Source organism: Pinus tabuliformis, chromosome 1_2, assembly GCF_031772625.1.
Source record: "Pinus tabuliformis cultivar Carrire ecotype Pingquan chromosome 1_2, CPIR1, whole genome shotgun sequence".
Taxonomy (NCBI): Eukaryota; Viridiplantae; Streptophyta; class Pinopsida; order Pinales; family Pinaceae; genus Pinus; species Pinus tabuliformis.
Genome location: NC_142298.1, coordinates 764,375,172 through 764,387,958, shown reverse-complemented (window position 1 = coordinate 764,387,958; position 12,787 = coordinate 764,375,172). Strand labels below are relative to the sequence as shown.

The 12,787-nt window shown below is 36.3% G+C and overlaps 1 protein-coding gene across 1 annotated transcript in view; it reads right to left on the bottom strand.

Annotated features, from left to right (window-relative positions):
• LOC149208061 (phytochrome-associated serine/threonine-protein phosphatase) overlaps positions 1 to 12,787 on the bottom strand; it is a 66,040-nt gene that overhangs the window by 45,716 nt on the left and 7,537 nt on the right. Inside the window, exons 2-4 of the mRNA XM_089395925.1 lie at positions 11,496 to 11,642; positions 11,270 to 11,337; positions 6,452 to 6,509 (exon numbers count right to left, since the gene is read on the bottom strand). Of these exons, the coding sequence (XP_089252051.1) occupies positions 6,452 to 6,509; positions 11,270 to 11,337; positions 11,496 to 11,642 (273 nt within the window). The remainder of the gene's footprint in view (positions 1 to 6,451; positions 6,510 to 11,269; positions 11,338 to 11,495; positions 11,643 to 12,787) is intronic.

Here is a 12,787-nt window from a genome sequence, read left to right as displayed (position 1 = left end):
AGCACATGCTCAAATGGCTTACTGAAGAGCTTCCTCAACCAAATCACTTCATAATAGGCCATACTAGCTGCAATATATTCGGCCTCGACGGTGCTTAGAGCAACTGATTTATGCTTCCTACTCATCCAAGAAATTGACGCAAATCCCAAAGAGAAGCAACACCTAGACGTGCTCTTTCTACCCAGTCACCATCACAATATCCATGTAGCCTCAAATTCCTAACAGTGTATCTCAGTCCATAATAAGCAGTTATCCAATATATGAGGCTTAACCATAAATTGTCTTAGAGTCTTCATAGCAAGGCATATGTCTGATCAAGGCCCCCACAAGTTGACTATATCCAGATCAGCAGTGTCTCCATTTTATCAGACCTTTAAGCTTAGGAAGTAGTGCATCAAGGCTAGGTATTTTATCTTGACTTTAAAAAATTCAACTCCCTCTTACATTGATAAATGAGAGGATCATCATCTGTTAGACAGACATCATCAATAGTTGCATCTTCACAAACCAATCATCATAGCTTGACCATAGCTCCCTTTGAACATCGGGAAAGTGACCTTTCCCAAAACATAACCATCGAGCTATCTGCAACCTGCTACTTTTCCTATCATTAATCCTTTGGTCCATATGCCAAGATCATCCAATCATAATCATATAGTTTCCATGCAACTTCTCAGGTAACAAAGATATATCGAATCATCATCAAAGTCATCAAATCATAATCAGTTGTCATGTCTTGCCTTCATCAACATTCTTTGACATGGTCTTCCTTCTTGTAATAATCATCGGGCAAGAAGAGTCATCAAGCCATTCTGCCAGGGATTCTATAGCTCCCTTTGAAGTCTTACTTCAATTGATCGTCTAGCCTTCAACAATGTGCAATGCGACAATTGAATCAACAAACTTTTAGCTTGCTTCAAATCAGAGAGAAAAACTTTGAAGAAACATCATGGTCCTTCTTCAATCAGGGTGAAGAAATCCTCCCATGAGATTATCCAAAACAGTTGCTTTATTTCTTCATTGCTAGATGACTGCTACCAATCCATTCTAAGGAGGACCTTCTCATCCAGGCATCTGTATCCATACGACCATTCTTCATAAAATCTTGGCATTGCATATCAAAATGCCCAATGATCCAACCAAAATCAGGGTCCTCTCAGTTCCCTCCTTCCAATGCTTTCTTTAGGAGGTACCTATAATAATTATTGACAAGCACTACCAAGCACAATATGTGATAATAAAAGCATGAGATCAAAATAACAATCTAGGGTTTCCATGCAACTGGAATCCTAGGGTTTTTAAATACAAACCCTAGACCTCATCCTCATCAATCATTAAGAGGGTTTATCATATATGCCCTAGATTCTTCACAAACCCTAGAAATCATGAGATAGTGTCCTCACGAGGGAACTAGCAAAATAGGGTTAGGGTTTTTATTTGGCTAGGGTTTCTCATGAACCATCTAGGGTTATCAAGACTAACAAACCCTTCTATCATATAAACATCTAACCTTCTTTCATTTCAGACCCTTAAACAGAAATAACATATATTATACATACCTTAGGGTTTACATACCTCTATCCTTCATGATCATAAGGGCTGCTGCAAGGGCCTGCTACAAGATGCCATGTACTTGCTCTCAAAAGAGGAAACTCCCAAAGTTGCTCATATTGCAACTTTTATCACCATATTTTTTCTGCTTCTTTAAGAGTGAAGACTTCAAAGCCAAAATCTGTTCATAAAGGTACTACAATCTTTGTTGATCCTCTGCCATCTTCAAGACTTCCTTCCAATGAGTCTCCAAACAGGGATATCATAGATCTATCCAAATTCTGATAGGACCTACCGATGTAGTCTGCTTCTCCATGTGTTCCTTTAAACAAAATATAGTATGACTGTTGCTTTTCTTGTTTCAGAACTTCAGGACATAAACAACATGCTAGCTTCACGACACTCAGAGAGTTTTCAATCTAGGAGACTATTACTTCTCAAGGTTCTTCTTCAAAGAACTTTAGGTCTCTTTTTTTTAAATCTGTTACTGTATTGTAGTTTATTCCTTTCTAGAGACAGAGATCCAAGATCTTTGCCAAGATTACTTTTCAACAGTATCCCTGCTCTGCTACAGGTCTTCAAGATAAATCACTGTATAGAAGATTTCAAGTAGACTGTTTCTTTTCAAAACTGAAAGAGGACTAATGCCTTTCTTATCTCTTATTACAAAAATATCAAATACTTCCACTGCTTGATGCCTGTAGCTTTTCCTCGAGAATGATCAATCTGCCTTCCAAAAGATGTATGACTACAAGATGTTCTGGGTTAGGGCTTTTTCAAAACACCAATAAGTGTGCTCAGACTTCAAATATATATAGTTCAAAAAAACAACACATGTATGCCAAATACTGAGGATGGATTCTTGTCATACTGTCCAGACTTGGAGAATGTATATGCTCAAACTAAGTGTCACAAGGTTGGCTTCTTAAGAGATAGACCAAGCTCAAATCATTTTAGGACTGTGACTTCCTCCTTCAAAGATGAAGACCTCTGATATATTAGTAACCTACACAGGTCGGCTTCTAGTCTCACTGTAGCTTAAAGCATACAGGATCATTTGGATTTTATAACATTACCACAATGACCTTTTTACTTCTCAGCATCAGGCCAATTATCATTGACTGGAAATTAATGGTAGGAAGTAAAATACAAATGCTATGTGGCCAGATATACTACCCAATCCGTACTTCCCATGAATAACAAATGGAGAACACATCAGTTTCAAATGCTGCTAGAACCTTAATAATCTCACTTCCAAGCTAACAAAAGTAGAAGTGCATGAATCATGATAACTGGATGTGATGAGAAATCAAGCATTGATTGATAAGTGACTGACTGCTCTGGCAAATATCTAACAATGCAAAGAAAGCTTTCTCAAGAATCTTTTTGTCTTACAGCTTTCACAAATACATGATAGAAGGATCTTATTTGTAGAAACAGGATTACAACTGCAAATCTTTCTATCAGCAGAAGAGAAGTTTAAGATCAGAAGATAAGTTAAGATGGCTTCAGTATGATAGTTTTCCAGCTCCTTGTCAAGTTCTGCAGCAGACTTATCTGGGACCTGGTTTCTTCCATGGCCATGACGTCCTCCATAGGTTTGACAGAGCATTTAGGTTCTCAAAACCTTACGAATTTTATGCACAGTCCTGAAGCCTTAACGTTGTGATTAGGGCTTGCAATTATGCCCATATTTTGGATTATTTTCCTTCTAGGAACTTAGTCCTTGGTATGCCACTGTCTTTTGATGTGATGAAGCCTTACTTTAGTAATCTTCTTTCCTTGCTAGGACCTGCAACATAGTTTGTTTGTTTTTTTCCTTTGCAACAAGAGTTTGCAAATGTGCCCTCATAGTTCAAAACTTCATGTTGACTTATCTTTGAAGATACAACCACTATATCATGATCTAAAGCCTAAATGGGTCATTACCACACTTATCGATGCTGCAGATTCAGGCAGGTTCATCAAAGCACCTTTCAAAATCCCCTCCATCTCAGGCCCTTCTTTGCAAGGTATCCATGAACTTCAGCTACTCAGCCTTCGGCTAGATAACAGTCTACACCTAAAAGCACCTTTTAGAGTCTCCATCTCAGACCCTTCTTTCCAAGGTTGCTTATGCAACTATTGCAGTAACTCATCCACCACTTACTCTCTGCAACAGGGTTGATGCTAAATTCTAATAAAAATCCTATTGGATTCTTATAGTAATGATATGATGACCTATGATGACTTAGAGATGTGAGTCCTTGCTCAAAAATATTTAGGGGGATGGGGGTAATAATTTGATAAATGTCTTCTTGAAAAATATTGCTTAGCTTGAGGGGGGATGTTAAACTTATGGATTTAATCTTCACTTGAGGGAACAGGACAACATTGTTAAATTTATTATAGCCAAGAGCCTACCTTTGTGTAACACTTAATTATATTGTATTTTAGGCTATTTTAGGCCAAGGCCAACCTAGTCAAACACCGCAGGGTTAGCACCCTATCTCTTGGATGGTATATAAATACACGACTCCTCACTCGTATTATTCATAAGTGATTTATATGTATCATATGCCTAAAGGCACCTTCTCTATATTGCACTCCCTTTGCTCTTATAGTGCCACCTTCTCTATATTGCACTCTCTCTGCTGTTATAGAGCTTTGTTTATGGTGTGAATATCTCTCTTTGGTGCATTGCTTATGCTGTGAATCTCTGTTTGGCGACTTATTGATATGGCTATGGCTCTTTTTCTCTCAGCATTCTTGAGCTCTGTTTCTAGCATTTGTGTTGGTTTGCTGCTGCTGCTGCTGCTACACTCTTGGCTGAATTGGCATTTTAATGATTGGCTCACCCTTGATCTATTATCTCTTGTGATCTCAGCAGAGCATGGTGTGAAAAGGAAATAGTAGAGTACAAAGCTTGATTTCACGAATCTGTTGGAAAAAATCCCATATCAGGACCCAAAGATCAGTTTACATTTTGTTTGCTCGGCCATCTGAGTCAGTCTTTTTTTTAAATCTGGAAATTAGGGTAAGATTACGGTTACAAACGCAAATATTGTTTTCAGGAATTGCAAAGGACCTCAGTTGTATGGCATTTACAGAAAATCTCAAGCAATCAGTCCTGAACTTTTTATTTTATGGGTTCTAACATAAATAAAATAACTCAGAAACAAAAAAGGAGAACAAAAAAGAAACGGTCAAGTCTAGATTAATTAGAGATTTAATCCCCTTGCTTCCTTGTTTCTTCCATTTTCCTTTTCCATCTGTTATGAGGTTCTACATTTGTTTTATTTGTGCTACATGGCCCACAATATTCTTATGCATACACAAATAAGGGTCCTTATACCTATCATACATATTTTTATTTGTGCCGAGGTTTTATGCTATAATTGAGATTCACAAAATGATAAGCCGACAACTTTAGTATTAGTGGCCTTTATGAAAAGCAATCAACTTTACTATGTGAATCATCATCAAATTGCCTAATTTTAGATGGTTAGTCAAGACTTTGCCAAATGTGAGTGTGGTTTGCACTTGCCAAAAATATGGAGGCATTTACAGACACTTCACACTCCTAGGGCCCAAAAACCTTAGGTTCAAAGATTTTCTTTTCCATATAGTTTTCAGCAAATGAAAAAGGTTCAGGGACTTAAAAAGCCTCATTGAATGTCTATAGAGAACCAACAAAAAGACTTAATCGGGCCCTGATTACCTGCCCATGAAAACAATAGTATCTAAAAGTAAAATAGCATTTACAGACTTAACAGCGCACTATAAGAACAATAGGACAGAAAGCAATATTTTAATAGTCTGCACTTAAGCAGTAGGCTTACACGTGAAAAGTATTATGCACAATGAGTGTTAGAAAGTAAAATCTTCTTTGTAACTGTAGATTGAATTATATTAAAATTTTAAAGGCGGGCATAAAGGAATAAACGCCATGAAACAATCAATATAAGCAATCTTTTGAGTTATTCCGTTGTGCCCTTATGAGACTTCCAAAACTCCCCTATCTGGGGATGAGGAAGTTTGCGTATTCCTCCCATGCCCAATGACTTGTTCTCTCAATTAAAGAACAAGCCACAGAATACAGGAAGTTAGAGCTTACAAGTGCTCCCTTACTCATTTATAATGAACAGGGGCTTATTTGGCCTACAAGCTTGCCTCTCTTACTCTTTAAATTTATTGCCATATCAGCAATTTCTAGAACTAAGTTCATAGCAGTACCTAAATTAAGCAACCTTTCAATATATCTTCTATGGAGGTTGAGGATGGCCAAAGAACCCAGCAAGGAATTTTTTCTGAAAAATGCAACTTATGTTACTTCAAATATGCACCAGAGTTACAACAGACACATGAGTTACATGAAATTCTTCTTCCTATGAAAGAAAGGAATACTAACATGTGGCCCTGCAAAGAACCCAGCAAGGATTTTATTTTTTTGAGAAATGCAACTTACATTACTTCAAATATGCACCAGAGTTAAAACAGATACACATGAGTTACATGAAATTCTTCTATGAAAGCTGGGAATACTAACATGTGGCCCTGCACCCCGAGGGGAAAAGAGTTGTCTTCCTTCCGAAACATATCTATTCTAGCTTTGACATGAAGTGCCATATAGCTTTCAAATGCTTTCAATTAGCAATACACTCTATAAAAAACGGTTGAAATGACTAATCGGTAGAAGAAAATTGTCAAACAAGTCAAGAAACCTATTAAAACTATACATTATCAACTATATAATTATTTATTTAATCAATTATTAACAAAGACAGCCTACTACTGTAGCTCTTCCATACTTCATTCAAGATAGCTGAACTAACTGTTTTCGCCTCTAATTGGTTATACAGGCCAAACACATGCCTGGAATTGTTAGGCCCTCAATAAAACTTTTGTTATGAAATAATACCTGGGTTATTTGCCTGCTTTCATGATTGCCTCGCAGGAGAGTTATACTTGCTGGATATCTGGGTACAAAATCCACAAGAGACGAATATAACAATCAACCCCAATTCTACACCAGAGAATATGCAAAGCTAGTTTACCCAAAATTCTTGAAAATGAGAAAAGGAAAAGCATGCATAAATCAACGGGTATTTTCAAATGCAACTTTACTTTGCCAGCGATTTGATTGTTATGGTCTAATCTTGCAAATAAACAAATCCTTAAAAGGGTTAGTAAAATGGATAACTACATCAGTCCATTACGTCATAAGGAACACAGCAGCAAAATATGCAACCACAGTGAAGAGGAGAACGAACAACATACATCCCTAAAGTTTCCCGCTTATAGAAGCATGAAACTAATATGAAATCGCAAAAAGTATCACAAATCAGCAGCTGATAATAAGAAAAATATGAGCTTGTTTAAAGTTTTAACAAGAAAATTTGTCACAAAATAATGCCCATATTGTATATTGGTTGCCACATCCGCAGTGCCACATTAATATCTGAGCCATCTTTATACCGAAGATAAATATAGGATTTTAGTTGTGTGGATGTAGTGAATGCAATCTCTCGTGGCTCCCATACAACGGCAGCATACATACTTTTTCCTGGCAGCAGAATATCCCACTATCGAATTCAAGCAGAGATATTGAACCACTATATATTCTAGCAGAAGTCAGACATACAGCGGCTCTGCATAATTTATCAAGCATAAATGTTTTATACAACAGACGGCAGTTAATTGGCAGTATAAAATATGCTTTTTCAACGGGCAGCAATAATATGCATCTTATTAAAGCTCAATGCTTTGAGGGCCAACTTGGTAGCTGGTCGCTAAAATCGGCCTTATGGGCCCGAACCGGAGTACCTAGGCATTCCCAAGCAGGACCGGCCCGATAAGTTGGGAGCTCTTAGGAACTCCCGACAGCAAGGAATTTACATGAAACACTCCAACGGCTGGCATGGATTTGAGCGAAGAGCTCATGTAACACTCTTGGGAGATTCGGTGCACACTCTTGGAAGATTCGGAGCATTTAAGCAGATGTTCTTTCATCAATTACTCTCAATATGATAATAAATGAATTAAAATTGGGATAATATGGATCTCAGAAGTAACTGTCCTCGGCAAAGAACATGTCAACGTAAAATATAACAAATATAAACAAAGAACATATTAACCTAAAATATAACAAATATAACTGTTATAAGCAAAAAGCATATTAAACTAACATATTAACCTAAAATTAACACATGTAGACCTTTGAAACAGGACACAGGGCCACCTTTGAAACATGTAGACCTTTGAAACAGGACACAGGGACAGGTAAATGCATGCATAAATTATTAAAATTAATCAAAATAAAATATAATCAAAAGATGTAAATTTTTCCAACATTTACAAAATAGAACTACATTATGCATAACTTGATAAAGTTAATCAAAATAAAATATAATCAAAAGATGTAAATTTTTTCAACATTTACAAAATAGAACTACATTATGCATAACTTGATAAAGTTAATCAAAATAAAATATAATCAAAAGATGTAAATTTTTTCAACATTTACAAAATAGAACTACATTAAACACACATCTGCACACATTTTTTTTTTTAATTTTCAACATTTTGGACATCCCAAGTGTCAAACATGCATGGGATACATATTTTGAACAAGACATATGTCCCACAAGCTAAGTCACATGACACGAGGACACGAGACACGGAGGACACGTAAATACAAGTATTCAATACGAAACGTAGCGACCCAGAAACGAGGGACACGTTTTATATATATATATATATACTCAAATATAGTTTTTGATCCATATTAAATTGCAGGCTGCAGCTTACCTAATCAAAATAAAATATAATTACTTCAAAGTTCATAGGTCATTTTAAAAAAATAAATAGAATCAGAATTTAGAAATTAGAATGTGATATGCTTGGTCTTGATTCTTGAATGTTCAATGTTCATTGTTCATGTACAAGCACATAAGAAACTACTAACTATAAATTTAGAACTTCGATATTAAAACCGTAAAATGCAGATTTTCCATTAAGTCATCAAAATCAAAATGTATTATTGTTTACACAGATACTGACTCCTGAGAGAATGCCACTGGAAAATACAAAGGAGTAGATACAAAATAAGTAGGAATATCATAGCTCGTCACTGTAGGTACACTACATGCTAGCTCTTTTGATATAATTGTAACCAGAACAAATTTGATTTCAAAAACCAAAGAAAATTAATAGCTCCAACAAAAACCTAGTGGGTTGAAAATCATCTGACATAATCATTATTATATTATCGCAACATTTGATTAGATGACAGTGTGTCTAAGTAGACATATTTATATTTGTATACCGGCCCTGGAATTCGACAGTGTAAGCTGCAAATGGAATGGTATTAAGACACCATAATAGTTAAGGTATTTTAAATAGAGAGAAATAGTGTAGTAATCAGGAAGGTGATACGTAGCCATACAGTATGCAATCTCGGATGTTTCCTTTTATGTTTACATAATTTCTTAGGACACCTTCTCAGGCAAAGCCTGCCTTGTGGAGAACCCTTTGGGAAGCCACATTTTCTGGCAGAACCAGATATACAGTTTTCCTCAACTGTATATATATTGTTTAACTAGAACTGGTTTGCTAGATATGAAAGAAGAGGGAAAATCCTGGGTGTAGAGAACAGTGACAATGGACATCTTATTTTATTATAGCCTTAGGCCCTCAGCTAGTCATTGTTACGAATCAAATGCATTTTTAACGGGCTTGCCGCTTAAGTTTTAACTGTGTCTATGCCATATGGTCTACGGCTTACCTAAACCTCACACGCATTGCCAAGTTGCCAAACTTTCCAGCGACCAAACGACTCCACGGAGATGACTCAGCTCCACACGACGATTATATAGCGACGGAGAGCAACGACATCGGAGGAAAATAGCAAAAGAACCCCAAAAAAATAATTACGTGGGCTTTAGAGCTATTGATTTTGTGGGGTACGTATTCAACTCAAGAAAAAACGTTAGGGCAACGTTTTTTAGACTTGGAAAGCTCATTTTCCATTACTAGGACACGAAGAAAATGACAGAGTACGTTTTATGTTTTCCAGGACACGTTCAAAAACGTTTTCGACGCGTTTTAGGGCAATTTTCGTGTCCGACACGTTAAATACAAGACACGATACCTTGGAGGACGCGTTCTATGACTTAGCCCACAAGTGTCCAACACTTGAATAGCATGCTTCCAAGTGTCCATGTGTCTGACTCATTGGATATGCAACACATGGAGGGTAGAGTATCCAGTTATTTAGGTTGCATCTTTACATATCGTTTAGATTCGAACAGTGATGATCTTACAATGAGAAAATCAATGATACTCCCATTTTGAATAACAATTTCCAAATTGAATAATTTCCAACTAGATCATGGACTTGGTTTATTTCATTGTATAATGCAATTAGTTATGCATTAAAAGTCCATATAGTTAGTTTAGTTGGTTTAAAGTAGCGTTGAAAATATTGGTATGGGAAAAATATCGGCGAAGGTCCTGAAAACATCTTATCGACAATATCGGCGAAAATATCGGAAAATACCAGCAAACATAAAAAATCAATTTTTTCAGATTTTTAAACATAGTCGATATTTTCAAAATATGCCGATATTTAGCTGATATTTTGAAAATATCGCAATATTTACTGAGTGATATATCATTTTGCCAAAAATATTGCAATATTTTCAAATATCAGCGATATTATCAACACTAGTTTAAAATAACCAGTTTCAAAGTGGAGATTGCCAAAGGGTCATCAGTTTCAAGTCCGATAGAGTCCCTTTAGGTTAAAATACATGTCCTCTGGCAACATTTACCCTGCATGCCATTTGAGGAATGTGAGGAAGCACTTGGTGGATTCCCCAAAGACATTTTCCATTGAAAATAAAAATATGCCCTAAAATATCTCTATCATTTTTAAAATTAGAGTATTGTATTTTTCTAATACATTCAATATTTGGGGAATGGTCCTGTATATATGTTGGTCGGAGATCAAGACATCCCTTGAAATTTGGGGGAAAGAGCATACGCCCACATCCCTACATTGCCAAACTTGGTGGAACATTGACGATTTTGTTCAGCTTGCCAATGCTATAAGTTGCCCATTTAACTATCTACACTAATATGTAGGAACAAATATCTCAATTATAATGGCATCCATGCACCTTCTTGACAGACGTTTCTATCTAACATAGGAAATAGAAGAATGTGCTATTTTGAGCCCTAAGTTAATAATAGTCACCATTAGGCCCACAGGGCATAGAACAATCAGTGAATGGTGAAGGGCATAAAATAGTCAGTGAATGGACACATTGTTAACGCACTTATTGTGTAACTGTCACCAGTTTAAAACCCTGTCAGTTATTGTGTATCTGTCACCACTTTAAAACCCCGTTAGTGTCTTAACTGCCTAATTCTCGACTAGAGGGTATAGTGGTAGAGGTGGGTATCGACCTTGTGTTATGCGAGAAGGTCATGCAAGTACGAAAACGGTCTAGTTGTCAATTCCTCTAGTCACCAAAAAATAAATAGGTCTAGTTGTCAATTCCTCTAGTCACCAAAAAAAAAAATACGCATCATTGTGATATCATCATAATTTGAATTTAAAATGTACACGAACAGCCTCCCTTTTGCATGACCTTAGACAAATGGTTCCCATAATAAATGGTGGTTCACCTAGCTAGCTGTTAACATAACAACTATGCTTCATAGTTCAAAGTACCTTGCTTTTAATAACAAAAGAATTGTGAATACTTCAAGGCTGTTGTATCCTCGATCCACAAAATCCCCCTGTTAAACATTTATAAAAACTAAAGTAAGAAATCATATTTTAATTTTTGAGCGAACCAAAGCTGATGTCAAAGCAAATGCAACAAACACTCATCCATTTTGTTGTTCCTGATTCAGAATAAGATACAGTTTGAAGTGTATATTGTATGCAAACTTGCCATAAAAATATAGTTGGTGTCTGGGACATGACCCCCTGTCTGGAAAAGTTTCATCAGATCGTGGAACTGACCATGGATGTCCCCACAAACAGTCACTGGGCTATTGACAGGCTGCACATTTGATTCCTCCACAAGTATCTCCTTGACCTGAAAGAAGATAAGAAGAATGAAATTCAGATATTAGATTCTGTGAAATAAAAGAGTGTAATATTAAACGCTTTTAAATGTCCCAAACAATGCAATTGAACTGGAAACCAAGTGGTCTATATCATTATTGCAGTCATGGACAGTCTGTTCAGTCATTGACAGAAGACCACCGATGTTGAAATAGCATCTACATGGTTAAGTTACAAAAACCATGATACAAAACATGAATTGACAAGGTCTTGTCCCGAATCATATTTATCATTCATGTATTTTCTTCTTGACCCAAATACCTTTGGAAAACATTGGTTAGATTGAACATTTTACGTCTTAAAGTTTCAATATCTTACAAAGTTGGTTCCGATTCATCCCTAATATTCATGTATTTTCTTCCTGATCCAAATACCTTTGGAAAACATTCATTAGATTGAATATTTTACGTCTCAGAGTTTCAACATCTTAAATCCATTTCTTTTACAGCCACACCTTTATGTAATCAGGGAGTAATTACTTGATCCTTATCAACCCAATAATTATCCTTGATTCAGTAGTGTTGCCTATAAAAATGTGGCAATACAGTAGCCTACTGATGACATTTTCACTTTTTGTTCCATTTAATGTGATTTGCCATTTAAAATTTGAACAATCCATGCCAATACAACCTTATCAGGTCAACTGCAAGAACGTTTCAACTTTCCTATTTATTAGGTTGATTTACAAGGTCTTTGTATTTTATGTTGTTGCAACATGGTATATTCCAGATTGAGAGGGAATGCGGTTTCATAGTAAATTTGACTCATTCCTTCCCATCGTCAAGTGGCACAAATCCTGTTACCCAATCAAGATAGGATTGACAATGAAATTTACTTGCACAAGGACAAACAAGAAAGTCCTCAACAGGTAACAGTGAGTAGAGCCTGTAAATGCCATGTCTGTAGAAGACTCCGACTTATGTGACAATGGTTTCGAAATCCGTAGCATATGACTAAATACATCAGTAACACTTCTGCTGCTTTCAAGGACTACGAAAACATCTAAGTTGACCTGCATACACAAGCAAGGAGGAAAAACATGGCTGCCAGGATTATGAATTTTTTTCCTCCTAATGAGTATGGGCTAATGTGTCAAGCCGACTCAAGCACCCGCAC